This window comes from Microcaecilia unicolor, chromosome 11 (genome assembly GCF_901765095.1).
Source record: "Microcaecilia unicolor chromosome 11, aMicUni1.1, whole genome shotgun sequence".
NCBI lineage: Eukaryota > Metazoa > Chordata > Amphibia > Gymnophiona > Siphonopidae > Microcaecilia > Microcaecilia unicolor.
Window position 1 is genome coordinate 47,640,207 of NC_044041.1, and position 22,773 is coordinate 47,662,979.

Genomic DNA, 22,773 nt, shown 5'->3' on the forward strand with positions numbered 1-22,773 from the left:
GCATTACTGGCTGAAGGCAGGGCATTGTCGGGTAAAGGACAGACATCAATTGTGCTCCAATTTGATCTAATTTGGAATTGGGAACAATGTGCTCAACTGGTTTACTATGAGGTTTTTTAAAAACGATATAGAACATATAGAGCGAAGTTCAATGGTTCCTTCTCTGACATGTGGAAAATGAGATGTGGCGTTCCACGGGGTTTCCCGCTTTCCCCGATGCTGTTCAATGTTTTGATGTCTTCCTTGGAGTTAGCATTAGAAAATGTGGGATACAGAATTTTTAGTTATGCAGATAATATTACCATTTTGTTATCAATAAATCAGTCAGCTGAAGCAACCTTAATCCAAATAAGAGATGGAATCCTTCTAGTGGAAACAGGGTACAGAACCACCACTTAAAACTTCATAAAGAAAAAACTGAATTTCTTTTGCTAGGGAAAAGTGATAATGTTTGGAATGATAGTGTCCTAAAAGTGAGTGGTCAGAGTTTTACTTTTGAGACCAATATTAAGATTTGGGGGATAATTTTTATAGACTTTTGGGCTCCTTTTACAAAGAGGTGGTAAGCCCAACGCGGGCTTACCGCTCGCTAAAAAGGAAGTACTTCCCAGCCCCAGCACACCATCATATCTGGCGCTACAAAAAATATTTATTTTTATAGCACTGTATATCTGTATCTGGTGGTAATCTGGCAGTGCCGTATGATGCCCGGTTACTGCCGGGCAAGCACTGGAGCCCTTACCACCACCTCAATGGGTGGTGGTAAGGGCTCCCCCTCAAAATGGCCAAGCAGCAAGTGCTTCGCTTGCCGCACAGTCAGTTCTTTAAAAAAGACCTACCTTATTCTCTATTCATTTCCCAATAATTCCTAACTTTCTGTTTGCTTTTTTTGGCCGTCACCACACACCAAACAGATTTCAATGTAATGTCCACAATGACCCCTAGATTGTTTTCCTGGCTGGTGACTCCTAATGTGAAATCTAGCATCATGTAGGTATAACTTAGGTTATGCATCATCACCACATGCTACAATAATTGCATAACTATTCATCTTATAAGCTGGCTGAAAAATTCTAATGGGAAAAAATGACTATATAGAGAGATACAGTAGGGTGTCATATCTCATCTACTGGAAAATTTGTAAACTCTGTAACATCACTGTACCAGAAAAGTCCTAGGATCACAACTCTAAGAGAATTATGGCGAATGAAGAGATTGTGAACAACTGGGACATTTACTTTTCAACTGATAAGAAGCTCAATACTAGAAAAATGGACACCATAGCAAACGAGAAAAATATAAGAAAGACACTGAAAATAGAAGTGTTAGTGCCATTTGATAATTTTGTGCATCGTGTGGAGAGAGAAGCAATCCTCAAACAAGCAATGCAGTCAGAGACCATGAAAATGTGGCAGAAAGATTCTGAAATATTTATTATCATGCTGGGGGTCACAGACTTCATTAAAAGCAAATCTCCAAGCACACCTCGATAAGCTGCCTATACATATTACATTCTATGAACTCCAGAAAGAAACTCTGGGGTCCTTTTACTAAGGTGCACTGAAAAATGGCCTGTGGTAGTGTAGACATGTGTTTTGGACGCACACAGAATTATTTTTTAGCGCACCTACAAAAAATGACTTTTTTGGGGGGAGGGGGGCGAAAATGGATGTGCGGCAAAATAAAAATTGCCGTGCATCCATTTTAGGTCTGAGACCTTACCACAAGCCATTGACCTAGTGGTAAGGTCTCATGCGGTAACCAGGCGGTAATGGTCTACGCGCGTCAAATGCCACTTGACGCGCGTAGCTGCCGTGCATTAGAAAATAAAAAATATTTTTCAGATGCGCGTAGCAGACGCATGCCAAAATTGAAAATACCACAAGGGCCACATGGTAACCGGGCGGTAACTCCAATTTGGCGTGTGTTGGGCGCTCATAGGCACCTATCATGTACGTATAAAACTAAGCCATTTGGAGACATTGCCACAAAAAATAAACAATAATGAAACGTGGAAAAGAATAGATTTCATTTTTGAATCTCAGCACTCAATGATAAAAAGGTTTCTTCGTAGGATTTAGTGGAAGGACAACACTTTCAATCACCATCCCTGAGCATCATTGCTCACTTACCTTGTTCCTTCTTCAGACCTCATTTCCATTGTTCATACCACCTCCCAATTCCATTGTTAACTCTCATACCCTTCCCCAGCCCACTACTCATTTTGTTCCCCTTCACCAGCCCTCATTACTCATTCACACATCCTACACCACTTGCTTATACTCACTATTATGCCCAGCCCTCTGTTCTACTTCCTCATTTCTCATTACTCATTTGCAAACCCCCACCTCCATTGCTCATACTCATCACCATTCTGTAGTCCCCACCGTCTACTCTCATCCCTTTCCCCAGCTCCCACTGTTCACTCTCTTTCCATCTCCGATGTCCGTTTGACTCCTGGCTCCATGCAACTCTTAAGCATGTTAATACATGAGGCATTGTGTCTCATAATTCTGATTATGAGAACAGTGTGGAAGTATGGGTACTGTGGGGCTCAAACCTCTACTGTTCTATGCAGAGTTGAGTCAACTGAGGAATAGTGCTACATGCAGTGAGGATTTTCTAGCAAAAAAGGTGCAGGTACTCAAATGCCTGGCCACCCTTCAGGGATGGGGTAATCACTGAGGAACTCAACCCACAATAGCCAGGCCCCTTGCAACCAGTCACATAATCTATGACAAGGTAGAATTGGTGTGTAGAGCCTGAGCTCTTTCATTAAAACTTGGGGACCATGTGCCAATTTTAGCAGACAATGTAAAAGATGCCTGTACTCAGTACCCCCAAGTATCCTCTAAAAAAAAGCCCTGGTTACATGATACACATCCTCAGAACTCTGGAAAACAATCAGAGCGATAACAGAGACAGGAACAAGATTGTAACCCAGTCACTGGCATACTGTCACCTAGTATAGGGAGCCCTAATGAATAAAGGCTTTTGCATTACGCACAGGGAAAGACAAAACTTTTTTCTTGCAGAATTGGCTACTTATACGCTGATATCCTGCCTTAAACAAATGTCATTATACTCATTATTAATGCGTTGTTATAATTCAATAGATTGGTATAGTTAATGTTGTGATTTACCTTTAGGACCTGCTCTAGGTTCTCCAGTTTGGCTTGGAGCTGGTGTTTTCCCTTCAAAGCCAAATCTCGTTCTTTGATCACTTTGGTGAGTGTTTCTCTAAGCTGATCATAGTCTGATTTCACCTAAAAAAACAAACGAAACAAAGGAACAAATGATTCTATTAAGTGACATACATAAAAACTGAAATGAATGAAGATGATGACTATTTTGTCACTGTACAAAAGTGACTTCTAAGGACTTCTGTGCTGATGTCACAACAGATTCAGGACCCCTTTTACCAAGCTGTGGCAAAAGGGGGCCGGCGGTGGCGTTGGTGCTTGTTTTACATGTGCCCCAAGGCCCCCTTTTACCGCAGCTGGTAAAAAGGAAGTCTTGATTTCCTACAGGAATTGGCTGGGCGGCAAGTAAAGCACTTGCTGCGTGGCCATTTCGGGGGGAAGCCCTTACTGCCATCCATTGAGGTGGCGGTAAGGCTCCCGTGTTAACTCGGCGGTAACCAGACAGTGTGTGGCACTGCCTGATTACCACCGGGTACACTCCTGTGCTCCAAAAATAAATAAGGGCTTTTTTTACTAAGTGGTGGTAAGCCCAATGCGGTGTTTTCTTATGAGTCTGTTTTCCTACCTAGACCTCCGCAGAACCCCTTTCCATGGTGAGATGAATCGGGGTCCAAAGGAGTGCCTTCGGACACGGAGGTGTAGGGGGGGTGACAGAAGGCGCAATTCAAATCTAACTCCCATGACCTCGACTTTCTGTCTTCTAGGATCTAGGTGAATCTTTGGCCATTTATGTTCCCACATAAAGTCTACATGAGTGAAAGATAATTTACTCATGTGTATAGTATTTATGTGAAACAGTTTGAAGAGAAGGAAGAGATTGAAACTGAGACTAGAGAAGTTTAGTGATACAGATAGTCTTTTATTCTCACCAAATGAATCTGCCAGCTGTTACACACATCAGTCAAATTCTGGGTCCAACCGGCCAGAGCTTCGCCTTCTGAGATTCATTGGGGAAAGACTCCGACTCTAGCTCAGATGCACAGTCCTTATATAGCATTTGCAGTCCATACAACTCAATGCAGAAAGACTTTTTTCTTTCATCTATGAATCATACTTAACCGCAGGTCAGGTGCCCACCTGCCCCTCCTTTCTGAGATTACTTAATAACGCCAATTTCCGGACTTGTAAACATCTTTCCTAATATAGAGAGATCAGTTTCTTTGTATCTTGTGACTCTGGGAGCCATCTTATAAGGACAGACTCCATCTTATGAACCAAACATTTTACCATTTCTGCCATTTATTCCTTCATCTTAACTCTTACACTGAATTTGAAAGTTGTACCAGGTTTCAATAAGACTCACCAAGCAGTCCTGCTCTTGCAGGCTCTCAGCTATAAGGCCATCATCTGATTTTCAGGCCTAGTCAGTGCTTTTCAGCAGTTTAAGCTATGTAACTTGGCCCACCACTATTCCAGTGGATGGGTCTCAAGCTGGGACACATATTAACATTCCCCTCTTCACCCTATCTCATAGGGTGACACCAGGGTTATCTTACTATGGTACCATCCATTCCAGAAGGTATCCTGTAAAACTATCGGATTAGAGAGTCTAATTGAAAGCTGGTATGGCCAATATTTTGGAATTCAGGTCACAACATAGACACTGTTTCTGTTATTCTAACCCTTCTTGGGGCTTACCCATATCTGCGGTTAAGTAACATACTATGATTACTAAGATAATATCTTTCAACCTATTAATATGCAGGTTAAATCTTGCTTTTACATATGTATGTATATATATTGCTAACAATCATTAATTCTTTGGTTATATACTGATTATATGCTAAATATACATTTGCATTGATTACATAGTCATATTGATTATTGATCACATCATTTTATAAAGCCTTACATCATTATATTGCATCCCTATGTGCTCTTAATTGATTATACAGTTGCAGACATTTCTACAGTGTCTCTAACATTTGCATAGCGATTGGTCCATCTCATAGGGAGATAGTCCAATGTGTTGTACATATTGTCCTGTGGCTGCTTTCTCACCGTGGAAAGGGGTTCCGCGGAGGTCTAGGGAGGAGTGGATAAACAGACTCATAAGAAAACAGCGGGCTTACTGCTCGCTATACAGGAAGTACTGCTGGACTACCGCAGCAGCCCGGTGGTACTTCCCACCCCTAGCATGCTGTCATTTCCGGTGCTACAAAAGTGCATTAATTTTTGTACCCAGGAGTGTACCCGGCGGTAATTGTGCAGTGCCGCGTGCTGCCAAGTTACTGCCAGGTTAACATGGGAGCCCTTACCGCCATCTCAATGGGTGGCAGTAAGGGCTCCCCCCCCCCCCCCACCGAAATGGCCGAGCAGCAAGTCTGGCCATTTCCTGTAGAAAAGCAAGACTTCCTTTTTACCAGCTGCGGTAAAAGGAAGTCTCGGTGCGTGTGTAAAACACACGCCAATGCCAGTGCCGGTCCCCTTTTGCCACAGTTTGGTAAAAGGGGCCCTGAATTTTTGTAGCATCGGAAATGACAGCGTGCTATGGTTGGGAAGTACCGCAGGTAGCCCCGCGGTACTTCCTGTACAGCAAGCGGTAAGCCCGTGTTGGGCTTACTGCAGCTTAGTAAAAGGAGCCCCCCAGTGCCTTCCAAAACCGAGAATTTGGGGAAATGAATGAGCGCTTAAACAGATAGTCAGCTCTACATATATCTTATAATAAACTTCCTCTAAACACCCTCTGGTTGTCTGTTTGACTCTAACAAATGTTGGGATAGAGTTACTAAAAGGCACTACCCCATTACCACTTGCCAACATGCATTTGCTGCAAGTAGCATTTTATGCAGTGGGACCCATTTACTAATAAAGCACATTAATGATTCTTACTGGTATTGCAGGAATAGATTTACAAGTTATTGATGTATTGGGTTATTAGGATGATGTGTTTGGTTATTTATTGTCTGATGTAAACCGCGTTGGGTTGAACTTTGGTTCATGGAAGATGGCATACGGGTGTAACAAAACATCAACCACTGTCAGAGGAAAGACTTGGGCTAGATGGACTTTTCATCTGATCCAGTCTGGTGATTCTTTTGTTCTTGTGGTTTTCATGGAGATCTTTGAAGTTCTCGTGCTTCTGTACTATATTTGCATGAATCTACGTTGTCTCTTAATTACTGTACATGATCAGCTGCTTAGTACTTTAAACTAAAGTTAAAACATACAAATAAGAATAGGAAACGGTTAAGATTTTGAAAATGTTAATGGACCAGAAAAATTTGAATAAAATGAATATTGTTACAGATGATTAATATCGAGATTGTTGTTTTCCCAGAGTTCCGGGTATGACTCCTAAAGTTTTTTTTTCCTCTGAAATGATTCCTCTTAGTATATTAATTCAAAAGGAGTGAAGCCTGTGAAACTGGGATTACCTTAATCAGTGGGAATTGGATCAGAGATTCAAGTGTTTGTATTGTTAAATAATTTCTGGTTTTAAAAGGGGGAAAAATGAAATCAGGTGTATTGTTTCCACTAATATTGGACAATAAGTATGTTTCCAACAAAATTAATTGACTATACACCGTCTTGGGTTTGAGGAGGCCAACCAGATGATCAATGTGGAATAATGATTCAGATAAATAATAACTGGGGATAATCAGGTTAATACCACGTTTTCTTGGTTTACTGTTGTTTAATTGATCTCCTTGTCTTGTTTCACTCTCCCTATTTATTTTCTGGTCTAAGAAAGAGAAAGATTGTATATAATTCATTTATCTAGTTGAGATTGTTTTCTTCTAATATTGTATTAATGTACAGTCATCTCTGTATTACTATTTGCAAGTGACCCTTGTAAAATGAAAAATTATAAATAAATGATAAAAAAAAAACATACAACTAACACTTTCTTCAAGAAAAAAAGGTCAGTTATTTCCCATTATCAGTGCCTACACTGTCATGTTGAAGTGGTTGTTTTAATTACCTGAATACTCCTGTCATAACAGGAACAGAAAACTATTTCACAAGTTACCATTTCTTAAGCAGTTCAGATTAATACTTAAAAATCTTAGGCAGTCTAAGGGGCATCATCAGAAGGTAAAAGAGAAGCCACATTTATATCTGATTGGTGCATATGTGTTCTCCAGAAAACCGATCCATTAGTATTATAAAGGTGAGCAAAAATCTGAGAAATAGCATTTCCAGGACAGGCTTTGACTTCCCAGCTTGTCTCAGTTCCAACATGTGAGCACTTATCTTTTATCATGGTTCAGATTGAATCTAAATGGTTCCCAGAACCCTATCAATGTCTTTATTGAAGTTTGTTTGAACACATCAAGTCAGACAAGATAGGAAAAAGAAACAAAAGAAATCTTGTTTTCCAGAAGAAATAATGCAGTTACTGCCAACCTCTGAAATATTTTGCTCTGAAAATAGAATTCTCCACCCTTTTCCCTCTCAAGCTCATCATCATTATTAAAATGAAGACTATTAATAAACAGAAGAGCATTAAAAAATAATAGAGTTCAGACACCATCCAATTCTATCAAGCTTGTTATCATATCAACTGATGTACATTTTTCAAGGACAATGCAATGGAAAAAGTGTGATGAAACATTGTTTTCAAAGAATTACTATAGTCTCTGATTTTCAATTAGCATCTATTATGAAATGATTGATAAAAATCAAGACTGATGAAGTCAATATTATCTGACCATGTATCGACCTCTTTCATTGAATGTTGAAAACCCAATAAAGTAACAACCAATGGAAAAGCTGCCTGATATTTTGGGTTTTACTTTTTCAGCACTGCATTTTATAATTTCTTTAAATAAATTGTGTGTGTGGTGGTGGTGGTGGTGGTGGGGGGGGGGGGGGGGGGGGTGGTTGACCTGTGAATGAGAAAACCCAGTCCCAGTGATAGGCAAAATCGATTGCTGTTAGAAAGTTCGGAGGTCTTTTTCTCCTCCTTTTGAATTGTGATTTATTTGGATGAAATCCTAACTTTTATGATACCTTTGTATTTTTATTAGTGACATTGCCTATTTTATGGCAGATCCACCTTGACTATTATTTTTAAGGTTAAGTTACTGATGTTAGCAAACTGAACCTTCTGTACTCATCTTCTTGGGTACTTATCAGATTGGCTTATCCCTTAACCCCCTTCTCGATCATTACATTCTTCACAAGGGAACTATCTTTGTATCCCTCCTCCAACTATGATTCATTTTAAAAGTGCTTGGTATACATCTTTGCCAAGACTGGATTCTTTGCCTCTTAATCTTCTTCTGGAATTATCTTGGGCAAAATATAAGAAGGGCTTAAAGACCTGGTTGTTTGAACAGATCTTTGATGAGAGAAGGAAGGAGCCTTGACTTTTAGTTCGATTTATATTTTTCTTATCCTGTGTGTGTATATTTTTGTTCTTACTCTATTTTGAAATTATGAGTTTGGCTAATTGATATTTTAATCAGTTACAGAACACAAGACTCCAAGAGTAAAACACTTTGGTAGGTAGGGGAAGGATTCGTTAGACATGGAACAAGATATTCTGAATGGGTAAGGGCACAAATGTGGGTAATCCCAGAAAATAGGCCTCCCATAAGAAAGGACAGGGAACCCAAAATTAGGAAACCAGGAGAAACAATTAAGAAAAAAGAACTGAATAAAGTTAAAAAGAGACCAGCCCAGTGTATGGGTAACAAACCCAGGCTAAGAAGCCTGGAGAAGAAATTCAGCGAAGGGGCTTAGGAAAAATTAGAAAAAGGACAATGGGGAAAAATATGGCATGATACCTCCAGAGATTAGAACTATGAATAAAAAGACATGTAAACTTACCAGGTCTCAGTGAACTCGGTTACTTCTGATCCGTGGAATGCCTCTTGTGGGGTTCCGCAGGGCTCCCCGCTTTCACCTGCCTTATTCAATATTATGTTGATGCCTTTAGCTGCTGCTCTCGCAAAACTGGACCTTAACCCTTTCATCTATGCCGACGATATTACAGTCTACATTCCCTTTCGCTCCACCGTGTCGGAAATTGTTCACCTCATCGATGCCTGCTTCTCCACCTTAGAACATTGTGCTCAGGTCTTCCGTTTCAAATTAAACAAGGACAAAACACAGTGTATCATTCTCTCGTCCATCCACACGCCAGTAATTGACACGGTGCTCCCAGTATTGGGCTCTGTCCTTCCGATTGCCATAAGCCTGCGGCTTTTAGGAGTGCAACTGGACACACACCTCCAGCTGGACAATCATGTGCACTTGGTCACCAAAAAAATGTTTCACACCATGTGGAGGCTTCGGCGTATCAGATACTTCCTTACTAGAGATTTGTTCCGCACACTTGTCCACTGGCTTGTCCTCTCCCACTTGGACTATTGCAGCGGAATTTACGTGGGCTGCCAGGCCTCTCTGTTGAAAAAGTTCCAAACAGTTCAGAACACTGCTGCGAGACTCATCCTGAGAGAGCGACGTTTTGCACATGCCGAACCCTTACGGTTCAAATTACACTGGCTGCCTGTTCAGGAGCGCATTGCCTTTAAACTCTGCTTCTTGACCCATAAAATTATCTATGGGTTTGCCCCGGAGTATATGCACCCCTTGATCGACCTCCCGCCCAGGAATGCCAACCCTGCTGCTCGTTCCTTCCTCCACCTTCACTTCCCAAACTGTAAGGGTGTCAAGTACAAGAGGATCTTCGCCTCGTCTTTCCGCTATTGGAGTCCTAAGCACTGGAATGCTCTCCCGCAACACCTTAAAACTCAAGCGGACCACGCCCTCTCCAAGAAGTTGTTGAAGACCTACTTCTTTGCCAAGACCTACTCCTCACTTTATACCGCTGCTTGATGCACCCTCCCTGGCTCCTACCCTGCTAGTTCACCCTGTTAGATGCTTCTCCCCCTGCATACTCCTTGTATACTCTTCTAAGTTTTCCTATTCTGTATTTTATTTAATGTTTGTAAGCCACATTGTGCCTGCATGAGTGGGAAAATGTGGGATATAAGTGAACAATAAATAAATAAAGACCAGGAACCTTGATCCTGGGATTTGGTGCACAGATCAGGTGAAGGAGCCTGGGCAAAGTTCAGAAGAAACCAGAAGAGATTGGGGGTAATTCTGCACCCACAGAATTAAATCCCAAAAGAAAGGTAGAGGCTTTTGTTGTGAATTGCTAGCTCTGTAAAAGGGAATAAAATTGTTTTAGTAGCAATATCTAAGGGTGGAGGTATTATGACATGTAACAGAGCCAGGAACCAGTAAGAGTCCCATGTCCTACAGTTGAAATGGCTTAAACAGAGGTCTGGGGTGCCCATCTGACATTTACTTTGTCCTTTCCCTGTTGCATTGATCGTGATTGGCCTCAGGGTAGCGCTAGAACCTGAGAGAAGTTCCTATTTGAAGGAGGTATTGCAGGGAAGAGAGTACCTATATCCCTTTAAAGCAGAGATTCTCAACCCAGTCCTCAAGACGCACCTAGCCAATCAAGTTTTTAGGATACCCACAATGAATATGCATGAAATAAATTTGCATACAATAGAGGTAGTGCGTGCAAATTTATCTCATGCATAATTATTGTGGGTATTCTGAAAAACTGACTGGCTAGGTGTGCCCCAAGGACTGAACTGAGAACTTCTTTTTTAAAGGATGGGGGAGAGGATATTCCTAGGTAGATTCCCCAGCTCCTGTAGTGATGAGGTGGATTGGACTAATCACAGAGTGGAGGGAGGGGAGATCTTAGTTCCCTGAGCCCGTTTAAACCTCTCTGAGATGAAAGAGGAGGGGAGGAGAGGGGGAACAATGAAGCGTCCCGACCTGGGACTTGGGCAGACTGTGACTGGAGAAGCTCTGTGAGAGAAGCCTGTTGATCTAAGACCAAAGGGGTTCAGACATGAATGTAAGAATGGAAAAGAACAACACACTGTTTTTGTTTGAACCTGAAAACTGAACCGAATGTGAAAACCAGCAGAATGTGTTTTCTGGCATTTTTTATGTTGATAACAGCCGGGGATGGAGGATGATATTGGAGAATTCTTGAGTGCTGGGTATCATCCAGGGACAGTGTCTGTTAGCAGTGTTCAGAAAAGGAGCCAACCTTGCTATCTGTAAAAGATGTTGAAGAGAAAACCCCCAGGAGTTGCTACAGGGTTGATTATTAGTGCATGGTGAAAGCTTGGAAAGTCACTTTGCATAATGAAGAGACTCTAGTAATCTGTCGTTATACCTTGGTCTCCTTTGTGAGAGAAAGGGCCTGGAGATGATATAAAAGGTTATAAGTTGATTGATGATATGCTATTCTCTTGAAGAAGGTAAATGCTGATTTGCATAATGTTGGACTGCAGCCAGTAAAGGAAGTGAACTCACTCTCAGATTGCTGAGAACTTGTCTACATGTCCGTGTTATTATAGAGAATAAAGACATTAAGAAGTTAAGTTTAAGCAAAAGAACTGTTTGAGAGTACTTTAATGATTATTGTTTATCCATGAGAGCTTGCATTGAACTATCCGTTTAATTCAGCCCAAGTGTGGAAGGACCTGGAAGGAAGGACATGGCCAGCTTTAAGTGTCGCCTGAGATGGATTTTCACACTGGTAAAAGGTGTGGTGAAGTCTTCACTTGATCCTTATTGTTCATATTGGAAACTTCAACTTAACAAGGACATTTATGCTCAGCACTCTTGCTGGAGCCTTCAGCTTGTCACTGTCCATATCTCTATCATATATAAATCTTTGTAATGCATATCCTGAAAACCTGACCTGTTGCTAGCCCTGAAAGATTAGGAGAGAACAGGGATCTAAGGCATTCCCACTCTTCTCTTTACTAAATTCTGCAGCTAATTGTTCCTTGTGACTCTCTCACTTTCTTTCACCCTCTAATGGCACATTCCATGTGGATACTCACCTTAGGAGTTCACTGGAATGTAACATCTATCCCTTTGCAAACATAAATATATTACCAATGCAGCTAAGGTTCATATACATTACATTTAGCAAAATACAGGAGGATTCATTAAGCAAATAAGGGTCTTTTAATTCTTGTTGTATTTAGAGTGTATTGATGATTTCAACTTGTCTGTAAGCACCATATCCCACCCACTCCTTTGTGCCTGGCCGTGGTCTGAAATTAAATCTCTCTTGTATGAAGGAGGATCCGTGCAAGCCTTTGTATGCGTACAGATATTGTAGCTGTGTGCCGAGACAAGTCTTAAGTTCTTTTCATTTCCTGTGGTGTGAAGATGTATTCTCTACAGCCGATAGGCATCGCATGCACTGACTCCTGCACAAAGGAATCACAGGAGGATTTCGATGAGGTTCCCATACAGATTCCAGGCCATTAGTCTGACTGGCAAAAGCAAGAAAACCTTACGTCTGTGAACATTCACTGCGTGTCCTGTGTTGGGCGCACATATCTAAATCTAATTGGAATGTTTGTCAACCACACTGTGAAATAAGGAGTGTTACCAGTTTTATTACACAGAGCTATTAATTAATTGTTATGGGCATCTGCACCCCAGCAGTTTCTGTTAGCATGTTAACATAGATGCCTCAATGAAGCATGGCATGTGTACTTAAAAAAAATTGCAATATGTTAAATACCTCTCTTGACCCTTGACTTTCCCCATCCCCTATTCTCACTACAGAAACCAGCTAAAATTAGCACTCCTTTCCACCCCTCCACAGAATGTTCCATTCATCGCATTCATTATATAGGAAATCTACATTCTCTGATTCCATAACATGTTGTCTAAATTTATGCACTGATTGTGTGTGTAATTTATAGAATACCAGCACTTATTTGGGTAAGTGAATACTTACATGCTTAAGTGCTAGATGAGTGCTCAGTGCTATTTATTTATTTATTTGTTACATTTGTATCCCACATTTTCCCACCTATTTGTAGGCTCAATGTGGCTTACCTAGTACCGGAGAGGCGTTTGCAGACTCCGGTGTGAACAAATACAAAGTGATGTTGTGGTAAGATAAAGTTCATGTGGCACAGCCATACTAGGGAATCGAACAACGGAAGAGTTGTGTTATGTCCATTACGTGCTTTAGTTTGGTTGTGTTGCAGAGATCAGGCATTTATGTTGGATCGGTAGGGTATGCCTTTTTAAACAGGTTAGTTTTTAGTGTTTTCTGGAAGTTTAGGTGGTTGTGCGTGGTTTTCAAGGCTTTTGGTAATGTGTTCCACAGTTGTGTGCTTATGTAGGAGAAATTGGATGCGTAAGTTGATTTGTATTTGAGTCCTTTGCAGCTTGGGTAGTGCAGATTTGGGTATATTCGTGTTGATTCGGATGTGTTTCTAGTTGGTATAAATGAGGCGTGCTGCTCACTTACCCCCCTGTTTATAAAGCCGCGCTAGTGGCTGCCAGTGCACTAATGCCGACACAGCCTATTCACTTTGAATGGGCTGTGTCGGCATTGCTGCACAGCTTAGTAAACAGGGGGGGGGGGTTTAGTGAGTAAATATACTACTACTATTAAACATTTCTATAATGCTACTAGACTTACGCAGCGCTGTACAAATTAACATGAAAAGACAGTCCCTGCTCAACAGAGCTTACAATCTAAATTGGACAGGTGAACAGACAGCTAGGGGTGGGGAAATTGCAGTGGTAGGGGTGAGTAAGAGAGTCATGGTTAGGAGTCGAAAGCAGTAGCAAAGAGGTGGGCTTTAAGCCTAGACTTGAAGACAGCCAGAGACTGAGCCTGACGTACTGGCTCAGGAAGTCTATTCCAGGCATAGGGAGCAGCGAGATAGAAGGAACGGAGCCGGGAGTTAGCAGTGGGGGAGAAGGGGGACGACAGGAGACATTTACCCAGCGAACGGAGTTCACGGGGACGAGTGTAGGGAGAGATGAGAGCAGAAAGGTACTGAGGAGCTGCGGAGTGGATGCACTTGTAGGTCAAAAGGAGAAGTTTGAACCGTATGCGGAAGTGGATAGGGAGCCAGTGAAGCGACTTGAGGAGAGGGCTAACATGAGTATAGCGACTCTGGCGGAATATAAGACGCGCAGCAGAGTTTTGGACAGATTGAAGAGGAGATACAGTACTTGGTGGCAAAACCCTTGTTGGCAAGCACAGCGGTCAGACGTCTTCTGTAGTTGATGATGAGGTTTGCACACATGTCAGGAGGAATTTTGGTCCACTCCTCTTTGCAGATCATCTCTAAATCATTAAGAGTTCTGGGCTGTCGCTTGGCAACTCGCAGCTTCAGCTCCCTCCATAAGTTTTCAATGGGATTAAGGTCTGGTGACTGGCTAGGCCACTCCATGACCCTAATGTGCTTCTTCCTGAGCCACTCCTTTGTTGCCTTGGCTGTATGTTTTGGGTCATTGTCGTGCTGGAAGACCCAGCCACGACCCATTTTTAAGGCCCTGGCGGAGGGAAGGAGGTTGTCACTCAGAATTGTACGGTACATGGCCCCATCCATTCTCCCATTGATGCGGTGAAGTAGTCCTGTGCCCTTAGCAGAGAAACACCCCCAAAACATAACATTTCCACCTCCATGCTTGACAGTGGGGACGGTGTTCTTTGGGTCATAGGCAGCATTTCTCTTCCTCCAAACACGCCGAGTTGAGTTCATGCCAAAGAGCTCAATTTTTGTCTCATCTGACCACAGCACCTTCTCCCAATCACTCTCGGCATCATCCAGGTGTTCACTGGCAAACTTCAGACGGGCCGTCACATGTGCCTTCCGGAGCAGGGGGACCTTGCGGGCACTGCAGGATTGCAATCCGTTATGTCGTAATGTGTTACCAATGGTTTTCGTGGTGACAGTGGTCCCAGCTGCCTTGAGATCATTGACAAGTTCCCCCCTTGTAGTTGTAGGCTGATTTCTAACCTTCCTCATGATCAAGGATACCCCACGAGGTGAGATTTTGCGTGGAGCCCCAGATCTTTGTCGATTGACAGTCATTTTGTACTTCTTCCATTTTCTTACTATGGCACCAACAGTTGTCTCCTTCTCGCCCAGCGTCTTACTGATGGTTTTGTAGCCCATTCCAGCCTTGTGCAGGTGTATGATCTTGTCCCTGACATCCTTAGACAGCTCCTTGCTCTTGGCCATTTTGTAGAGGTTAGAGTCTGACTGATTCACTGAGTCTGTGGACAGGTGTCTTTCATACAGGTGACCATTGCCGACAGCTGTCTGTCATGCAGGTAACGAGTTGATTTGGAGCATCTACCTGGTCTGTAGGGGCCAGATCTCTTACTGGTTGGTGGGGGATCAAATACTTATTTCCCTCTGCAGAATGCAAATAAATTCATATACTTTCCACAATGTGATTTTCCGGATTTAATTTGTGATGTGCTATCTCTCACTGTTACCAATAACCTACCCTTCAATTATGGGCTGCTCATGTCTTTGTCAGTGGGCAAACTTACAAAATCAGCAAGGGATCAAATACTTATTTCCCCCACTGTAGATGGCTGAGCGGGAGACCAGCGAGAAGCAAATGGCAGTAGTCTAGGCGAGAGGTGATAAGGCTGTGGGTAAGGGTTTTGGTAGCGTCCTCGGAAAGGAAAGGGTGAATTTTGTTAATATTATAGAGAAAGAAACGACAGGTTTTGGCAATCTGCTGAATATGAGCAGAGAAGGAGAGAGCGGAGTCAAAGATGACTCCAAGGTTGCACGCAGACGGGACAGGGAGGATGAGAGTGTTATCTACCGAAATAGAGAACGGGGGGAGAGGAGAGGCAGGTTTAGGGGGAAAGAGGAGAAGCTCGGTTTTGGTCATGTTTAGTTTCAGGTGGCGGCGAGACATCCAGGCAGCGATGTCAGACAGGCAGGCCGATACTTTGGTCTGGATTTCAGGATAAGGGAAATTTACAGGGCAGGAGCATGGGCGAGATCTGGCAGGACCAACATTTCCAATGGTAACTTAGGGGCCCTTTTACAAAGGCTCAGTAGGCTCTATGTGTGTGCAGCATACTCCAAAATGAGTGTACCAAAGGCTAGCGTGTCCTCCTGGTGGTAATTTCAGATTTGGTGTGTGCCCATAACGCCGGGACAAATTATTATTTTTTATTTCCTGCCGCACGCATTTCTGGCGGTAATCGGCAGTCGACACAAGCTGACCGGTCACCGTGCGTGTAGCACTTACGCCCTTACCGCTAGATCAACGGGTGGCATTAAGGGCTCAGTCCACCAATAGGTGCATGCTGGTTTCAATTTTACCACAGGCTCTTTTCCTGGCCCCTTAAAAAAAGACCCTTTTTCCCAGGCGTGGTAAAAAAAATGGCCCAACGCGCAACCAAAAGACGCGATTGCCCTGCCGCAGGCTACTTTTTGCTACACCTTAGTAAAAAGACCCCTCGCCGAACACTGTAAGTTACATGCTAAATTGCCACATTTAGGAATGCCCACTTTATTGACATGGCATCAGTGAGCACGCCTGAAAGTAGATGCATTGATGCTGATTTACAATTAGTGCTCAGTGTGTTGCATTTAGTTGCCTATATTGTGGCACCTAGTCATAGGTGATGACAACCAATTATTGAGGTTAATTGGAGTTAACTTAATTGGCAATACTTTGGATTTACACATGCAACTTCCTATGCCCTATTGTATAATACTACTACATGCCCAAAGTGTCTTGTGTGCAACCCAAAAGGGGGTGTGGCCACGGGAGGATTAGGGTGTTCCAAATATTTAGGTGCAGTGTGACAGAATAGCAGGGTTATGCAAGTAACTCGTGCGCCAAGATTTACACCAGGTTTCAGATGAGCACGGGAATCCACTTCTAAGCGCTGTTCTATGAAGGGCACTCAGCCCGGAGCACCTTTATAGAACTGCGCTTAGCATGGATTTTTCCTGGTTCCTAAATTTGAGCACCGTTTACTGAATCTGGCCAGTTGTGTTGATACAATGTTCATACTATAGCTTGCATGAAAGGAAAGGAAAGCTCATGGAAATGACTGTATTGGTAATACTCAAAATTTGAAACACCTGCATGTACTTTCCTTCATCTGGCTGATTCACAGGTACTGAAGAACTCCTGATATTCCCTCATTCTGTTTGCCACAGAGCTCGGAGTGGTCTGACCATATGGGCAACCGGAGGGACCAGGGCTGTGGGGGGTTGAGGGGGCAGTGTTTTCCTTCCATGTGCCTGATGTGCGTTGTCCTTCTCTCTCCTCCGGAACCAGGATTGAGACGCTCCCATCCCCGAACCCCCCTTTACAGGTGGGAACACCAGTAGCTAAATCGGCCATCTGCTGCTGATGCCGAAACTTCTCTATACCGCAGCCCACCCCTTCTAACGTCACTTCCTTCTTCCACAAGTGCGGGCCGTGACAGAGGGACATTCCAGTGTCAGCAGCAGATGGCCGATTTAGCTGCAGGACTATAGGAAATGGTCAGGGGGAGAGGGAGGCAGCAGGACCTGGGGATGGGCAGCAGGACCAGAGGGGGGCTCAGTGGTCCTCATTGCCCGGGGGCCCAGACCACTCTCAGTCCACCCCTGATAGAGCTAGTTAATTACCAAAGAGGGCAATTCTACAACTAGAAGCCTCCAATTAGGCACCCAAAGGGAAGAAGGTAGGAGCCAGTTGTATAACAGAACCTAAGCACCTAGGTTCTATTACAGAAAGTTAGTTACACTAGTAATGACCACATCTAAAATCGAGGCACTCACACTAGTCAAGAGCTGGTGTTCTTATAAGGACATGTGCCTTAGTGCGACAGGAACATGTGTGACTTACAGCATTCTCTAAGTTCATGCATAAGTGGGAGCCTCATCTATGTGTCACCCATGCTCCACCTCATGGGCACCCCCTTGCAAATATGCACTATTCCCTGGATTCCATACATGGTGCCTAAAACTAGGTACCGATCCAAGGGGTGCACCCAACTAAATTAGCTAACAAGCCAATTAGTGCCAGTAATTGGGTGCTAATTTGCACCAATTTGAATTTGTGTGCACATCTTACCATACGCTATTCTATAACAATGTGTGCATATGCATTAACTGCAAAATTTTGCCTAACTTTAGTAAATAGGGCCCATAGTAAAACTGATTGCAACCAGGCAGTTCCAGAGGGTCCAGTACCTTCTCCCTACATGTCCGACATCTCTCCCCTCCATCCCCAGGTCCAACACACCCCTCTCTCACCCCCTCTGTTTGCCTCAAAAGTCCCTTTACAGGTCCCTGGCTGTCTGCCACTAACTGGAACCTTCTCTCTGCCACGACCCACCCCTTTCTGATATAATTTCCTTCTTCCACAAGGGTGGGCCACATCACAGAGATTCCGGTTGGCGGCAGAGAGCCAGGGCCCTGTACAGAGAAAGGGACTTTTGAGGTAAACACGAGGGGAGAGAGTCAGATTCCGAGATAGAGAGAAGAGAGGGGGAGATGTTGGACCTGGGGAAGGGAGGAAAGGGGCAGAGATGGTGCATCGAGGGGAAGGAAAACGAATGAGAGGGGAGAGGGAGGGGAGAACAATTTGGATATGGGGAGGGGGAGGAGAGATGTGGGACCCAGGGATGAGAGGGGGGCCTGGGTCCCTCTTATTACCGAGGGTCTCAGATCCATGTCAGTCCACCCCTGCTAATTGCTTTGGTATTTAGATAACTATTTTATTTATTCTTGCTTTTTCAAGAATCCACAGGTCTAATTTCTCTCTGAAAAATGAGACAAAAGCTTTAGTTTTTCTTTATTGAATCTGACATTTCAACAAATGTATTGTACAAGGTTCATGTATGGTGTGATATGGGTACTTCTTATTAAGAGGTCCTTTTAATAAGCTGTGGTCAAAAGTGGCCTTAGCTTGCTATTAGCACACGGCCATTACAGAATGTTACCGCATGAGAACTTATTGCAACCTATTTTCTAGACGATAAGGGCTCATGCAATATTCCTGCACTAACCAGTTAGCACATGGTAATGTAACTGCGCTAACTGATTAGCTCAGGAACGTCCACTCTCCACCCTCAGACACGCCCCCTCAACAATATTTTAAAAATTTGTAGCATGTGATTAGCACTCTCTAATTTTGAACCTGCTTCGAACTACTATTTAGCCAGTAGATTCATTTCGCTATTTAGGCATCCTTCTTGATTCTCAACTTTCTTTTGTTCCTCATATATCCAATGTGTGGAAGACTGGTTTCTTCATTCTTCATCAGCTACAGTCAGTTAGGCGGTACTTTGATCATGATACCCTACATTCCCTCATCCTCTCTTTGCTGATCACCAGATTAGACTACTGCAATATACCGTATTTTTCGGACTATAAGACGCACCGGACCATAAGACGCACCTAGGTTTTAGAGGAGGGAAATAGGAAAAAAAAATTTTCCTCTTTCCCTCCTCTAAAACCTAGGTGCTCCGGTGCGTCTTGTCCGGGTTTTGGACCTCTGTCCCGTACTTACAGGATTCCATGTTCCCTGGTGGTCTAGTGACGTCGGGGCAGGAAAGAGCCCCCTCTTTCCTGCCCATCGCGCTGCTCTCCGTGCTTCTCAATGCTTTCTGACGGTACCAACAGAAAGCATTGAGAAGCACGGAGAGCAGCGCGATGGGCAGGAAAGAGGGGGCTCTTTCCTGCCCCGACGTCACTAGACCACCAGGGAACATGGAATCCTGTAAGTACGGAACGGAGGTCCAAAAACGCTACCTTCGGACTATAAGACGCACCCCCCATTTTCCTCCCAAATTTTGGGGGAAAAAAGTGCGTCTTATAGTCCGAAAAATACGGTAGTTTATTTAGGTTGTCCTCACTCTCAGGTGAAGAAATTACAGTTGCTGCAAAATACAACTATCAGGCTCCTCTGCCATGCACGACCATATGATCATGTTACTCCCATGCTCCAAAGCCATTATTGGCTCCCTGTCGAACAGCGGATAATATTTAAAACTTTTATGCTCATATTTAAAGCAGTTGGGGTTGGGTCTGCCCCTTTATTTGTCCTCTCTCACAATTCTGTATTCCTTGGCTCATACACTTCATTCTATCAATGATCACTGACTAGTGCTGCCCAGTCCAAGACAAGTCCAATTTGAATCTACTAGACATCATGCTTTCTTTTTTGTTGTCCCCTTCCTGTGGAACTCTTTGCCTTTGTCTAGTTGAACTGAATTATCTTTAAGTTCACTTTATTTAAAATTTTAAAAGAAAACAAACCAAAAAGAGAACAGTCCATCAGTAATACAATGATAAGAAAAAGGCAAAAGGCAAATCAAGACATAAAATCCCCCCAAATAATCTAAAACATCAACATTCTCCCACCTACTTATATCCAACAGTCTATAAAAACACTATGGGGTCCTTTTACTAAGGTGCGCTGAAAAATGGATTGGCATGCACCCAAAACCCATGCCTACACTACCACAAGCCATTTTTCAGTGCACCTGTAAAAAAGGTCTTTTTCAAATTTTTGCCAAAAATGGATATATGGCAAAATCAAAATTGCAGCGTGTCCATTTTGGATCTGCGATCTTACCACCAGCCATTGACCTAGCGGTAAAGTTTCACATGGTAACTGGGCGGTAATGACCTATGCGCATCAAATGCCACTTGGAGCGCGTCCGATACGCGTGTCTGAAAATAAAAATGATTTTTTTTGGATGCGTGTATTGGACACACACCAAAAATGAAATCACCACAAGAGCCACGCGGTAGTCGGGCGGTAACTCCATTTTGGTGTGCGTTGGGCACGCATAGACGCTTACATGGCTAATATTTCAAGCAACAAGAGCATATGTAGCATATCAACCAATATATAATAACAAAAACATATAATACTGTATAACATGAACAACAATCATATCTGAGTGTAGCGTCGGACAGGCTCCAAAATGCCTCACTCTAATATGTTTTTCATAATTACATAATTTCATAATTACTGCTAAGACACACTGTATTCCACCACATATGCACATTAAACTGAGCAGGGTTTTCCAGTTTTGTAGTATAGTTTGAATCGCAATTGCAGACAAAATAGAAATAAGCATAATCTGATTATCAGCTCAACGACAACATCAAAAATTTGAAACAAAACTCCAGCATATGTCAAAGGAATGTGCATCCGAAGAATAGTTTGCAGAAATTTCCAGACTAGCATCCAAAGACTATGCACCAAAGGACATTAAAAAAGAAGATGATTTAGTGTTCCCGTGGTCTGGCTGTATGGCCAGCAAAGATTCGAAAGCTTTCCATCCACCACTGAAAACATTTAAATCAGCAACAAAACCCTGGTTTTTTCATCGTGTCTTTGACTATCTAGAATGGTTGCAATCTCTTATCACTGAGGGGGCCCTGTTTACAAAGGCGAGCTAACGTAGATACCCATAATATTCCTATAGGCGTCTTCATGGTTAGCGTGCGCTAAAAATAGGGCCCTGAGTTTGTAATTTTTGTGATTTTATTTTTTTCCCAACCCTTCTCCCTCCCTTCCTGCTGTTCTGTTCTCCCTATTGTCTGTTATGTCATTAAGCCTGTTTGGTTTCTGAGTGTAGGACTACTCTTTCCTGTCAGATTATGAAGTTCCTTTCCCTCTTTACTGATTTTAGATTGTAAACCGCTTTGATCTGTGAGTTAGCAAAAGCAGCATAGCAAATGCAAATAAATAAATAAATAAATAAATACCGCTGGATGCCTGAGCGCATCCCACGGCACACCATTTTAAGCTCCGTTAGACATGTATTAGCTCCTAATGCAGCTTAGTAAAAGGGCCCCTAAATTAATAATTTAAAGAAAAACACATATTTTAAAATATAGTACTTCATTTCTTCCCCCTCCAGTCTAAGAATATTTTTTCTACTGTAAGCAGCAATTGAAAGAAATCCTCTCAGAAAAGGATAAGTTTCAGTGCCACAAAGTTACCTTATCAACTGCACAAGATGTATTTGAAGTTATTTTTTACTATTGCGGGCCATTTGTCTTTTCCATTATCTGAGGCACTTAGATCTCTATCTCTGGAGTGCACACATGGTAATCTCTTTGCAGTTCTGTACAGTTCAGATCTCAAGAGCATAAGCCCCAAATCTGTGATATCTGTTCCTCATGAGAACTAAAACAGATAGGTTTTAGAATAAGAAAGCACCACTTGACTTGACTACGTAAATCTTCCAACATAAAGAAAAGGCAAATTCTTAAAAAGCTGTCATCCCTACAATTAATGCAGCTCATGAAATCACAAGGCTAAGGGCCCTGTTTACTAAGCGTGTTAGCGTCTTTAACGCACATTAACCATGTATGCTCGTTAACTGTGTACATGTCTACAATATCTCTATTGGCGCCTACACAGTTAGCATGCATGCTAATTGTTGGTGCATTAAAAACGCTAACGCGCCTTAGTAAACAGGGCCCTAAGTGGCCAATATAAAGAACATGGGAGCCAGCCCGGCTATGGTCGATGGTGAGCCCGGATAAGTGACCGGCATCAAATAACTAGTTTAATTTTTACTACTATCAACTTAGTTGGCTAATATTCACTGGTTTATATAAAAAAGGAGGCCCCTGTTCAAGTTGTTTAAAAAATTTTTTTTTTTTTGTTACATTTGTACCCGTGCTTTCCCACTCATGGCAGGCTCAATGCGGCTTACATGGGGCAATGGAGGGTTAAGTGACTTGCCCAGAGTCACAAGGAGCTGCCTGTGCCTGAAGTGGGAATTGAACTCAGTTCCTCAGGA

At 42.7% G+C, this 22,773-nt stretch overlaps 1 protein-coding gene across 1 annotated transcript in view; it reads right to left on the reverse strand.

Moving 5' to 3' along the window:
- RIMBP2 (RIMS binding protein 2) overlaps positions 1-22,773 on the reverse strand; it is a 592,869-nt gene that overhangs the window by 215,788 nt on the left and 354,308 nt on the right. Inside the window, exon 8 of the mRNA XM_030219259.1 lies at positions 3,144-3,266. Within this exon, the coding sequence (XP_030075119.1) occupies positions 3,144-3,266 (123 nt within the window). The remainder of the gene's footprint in view (positions 1-3,143; positions 3,267-22,773) is intronic.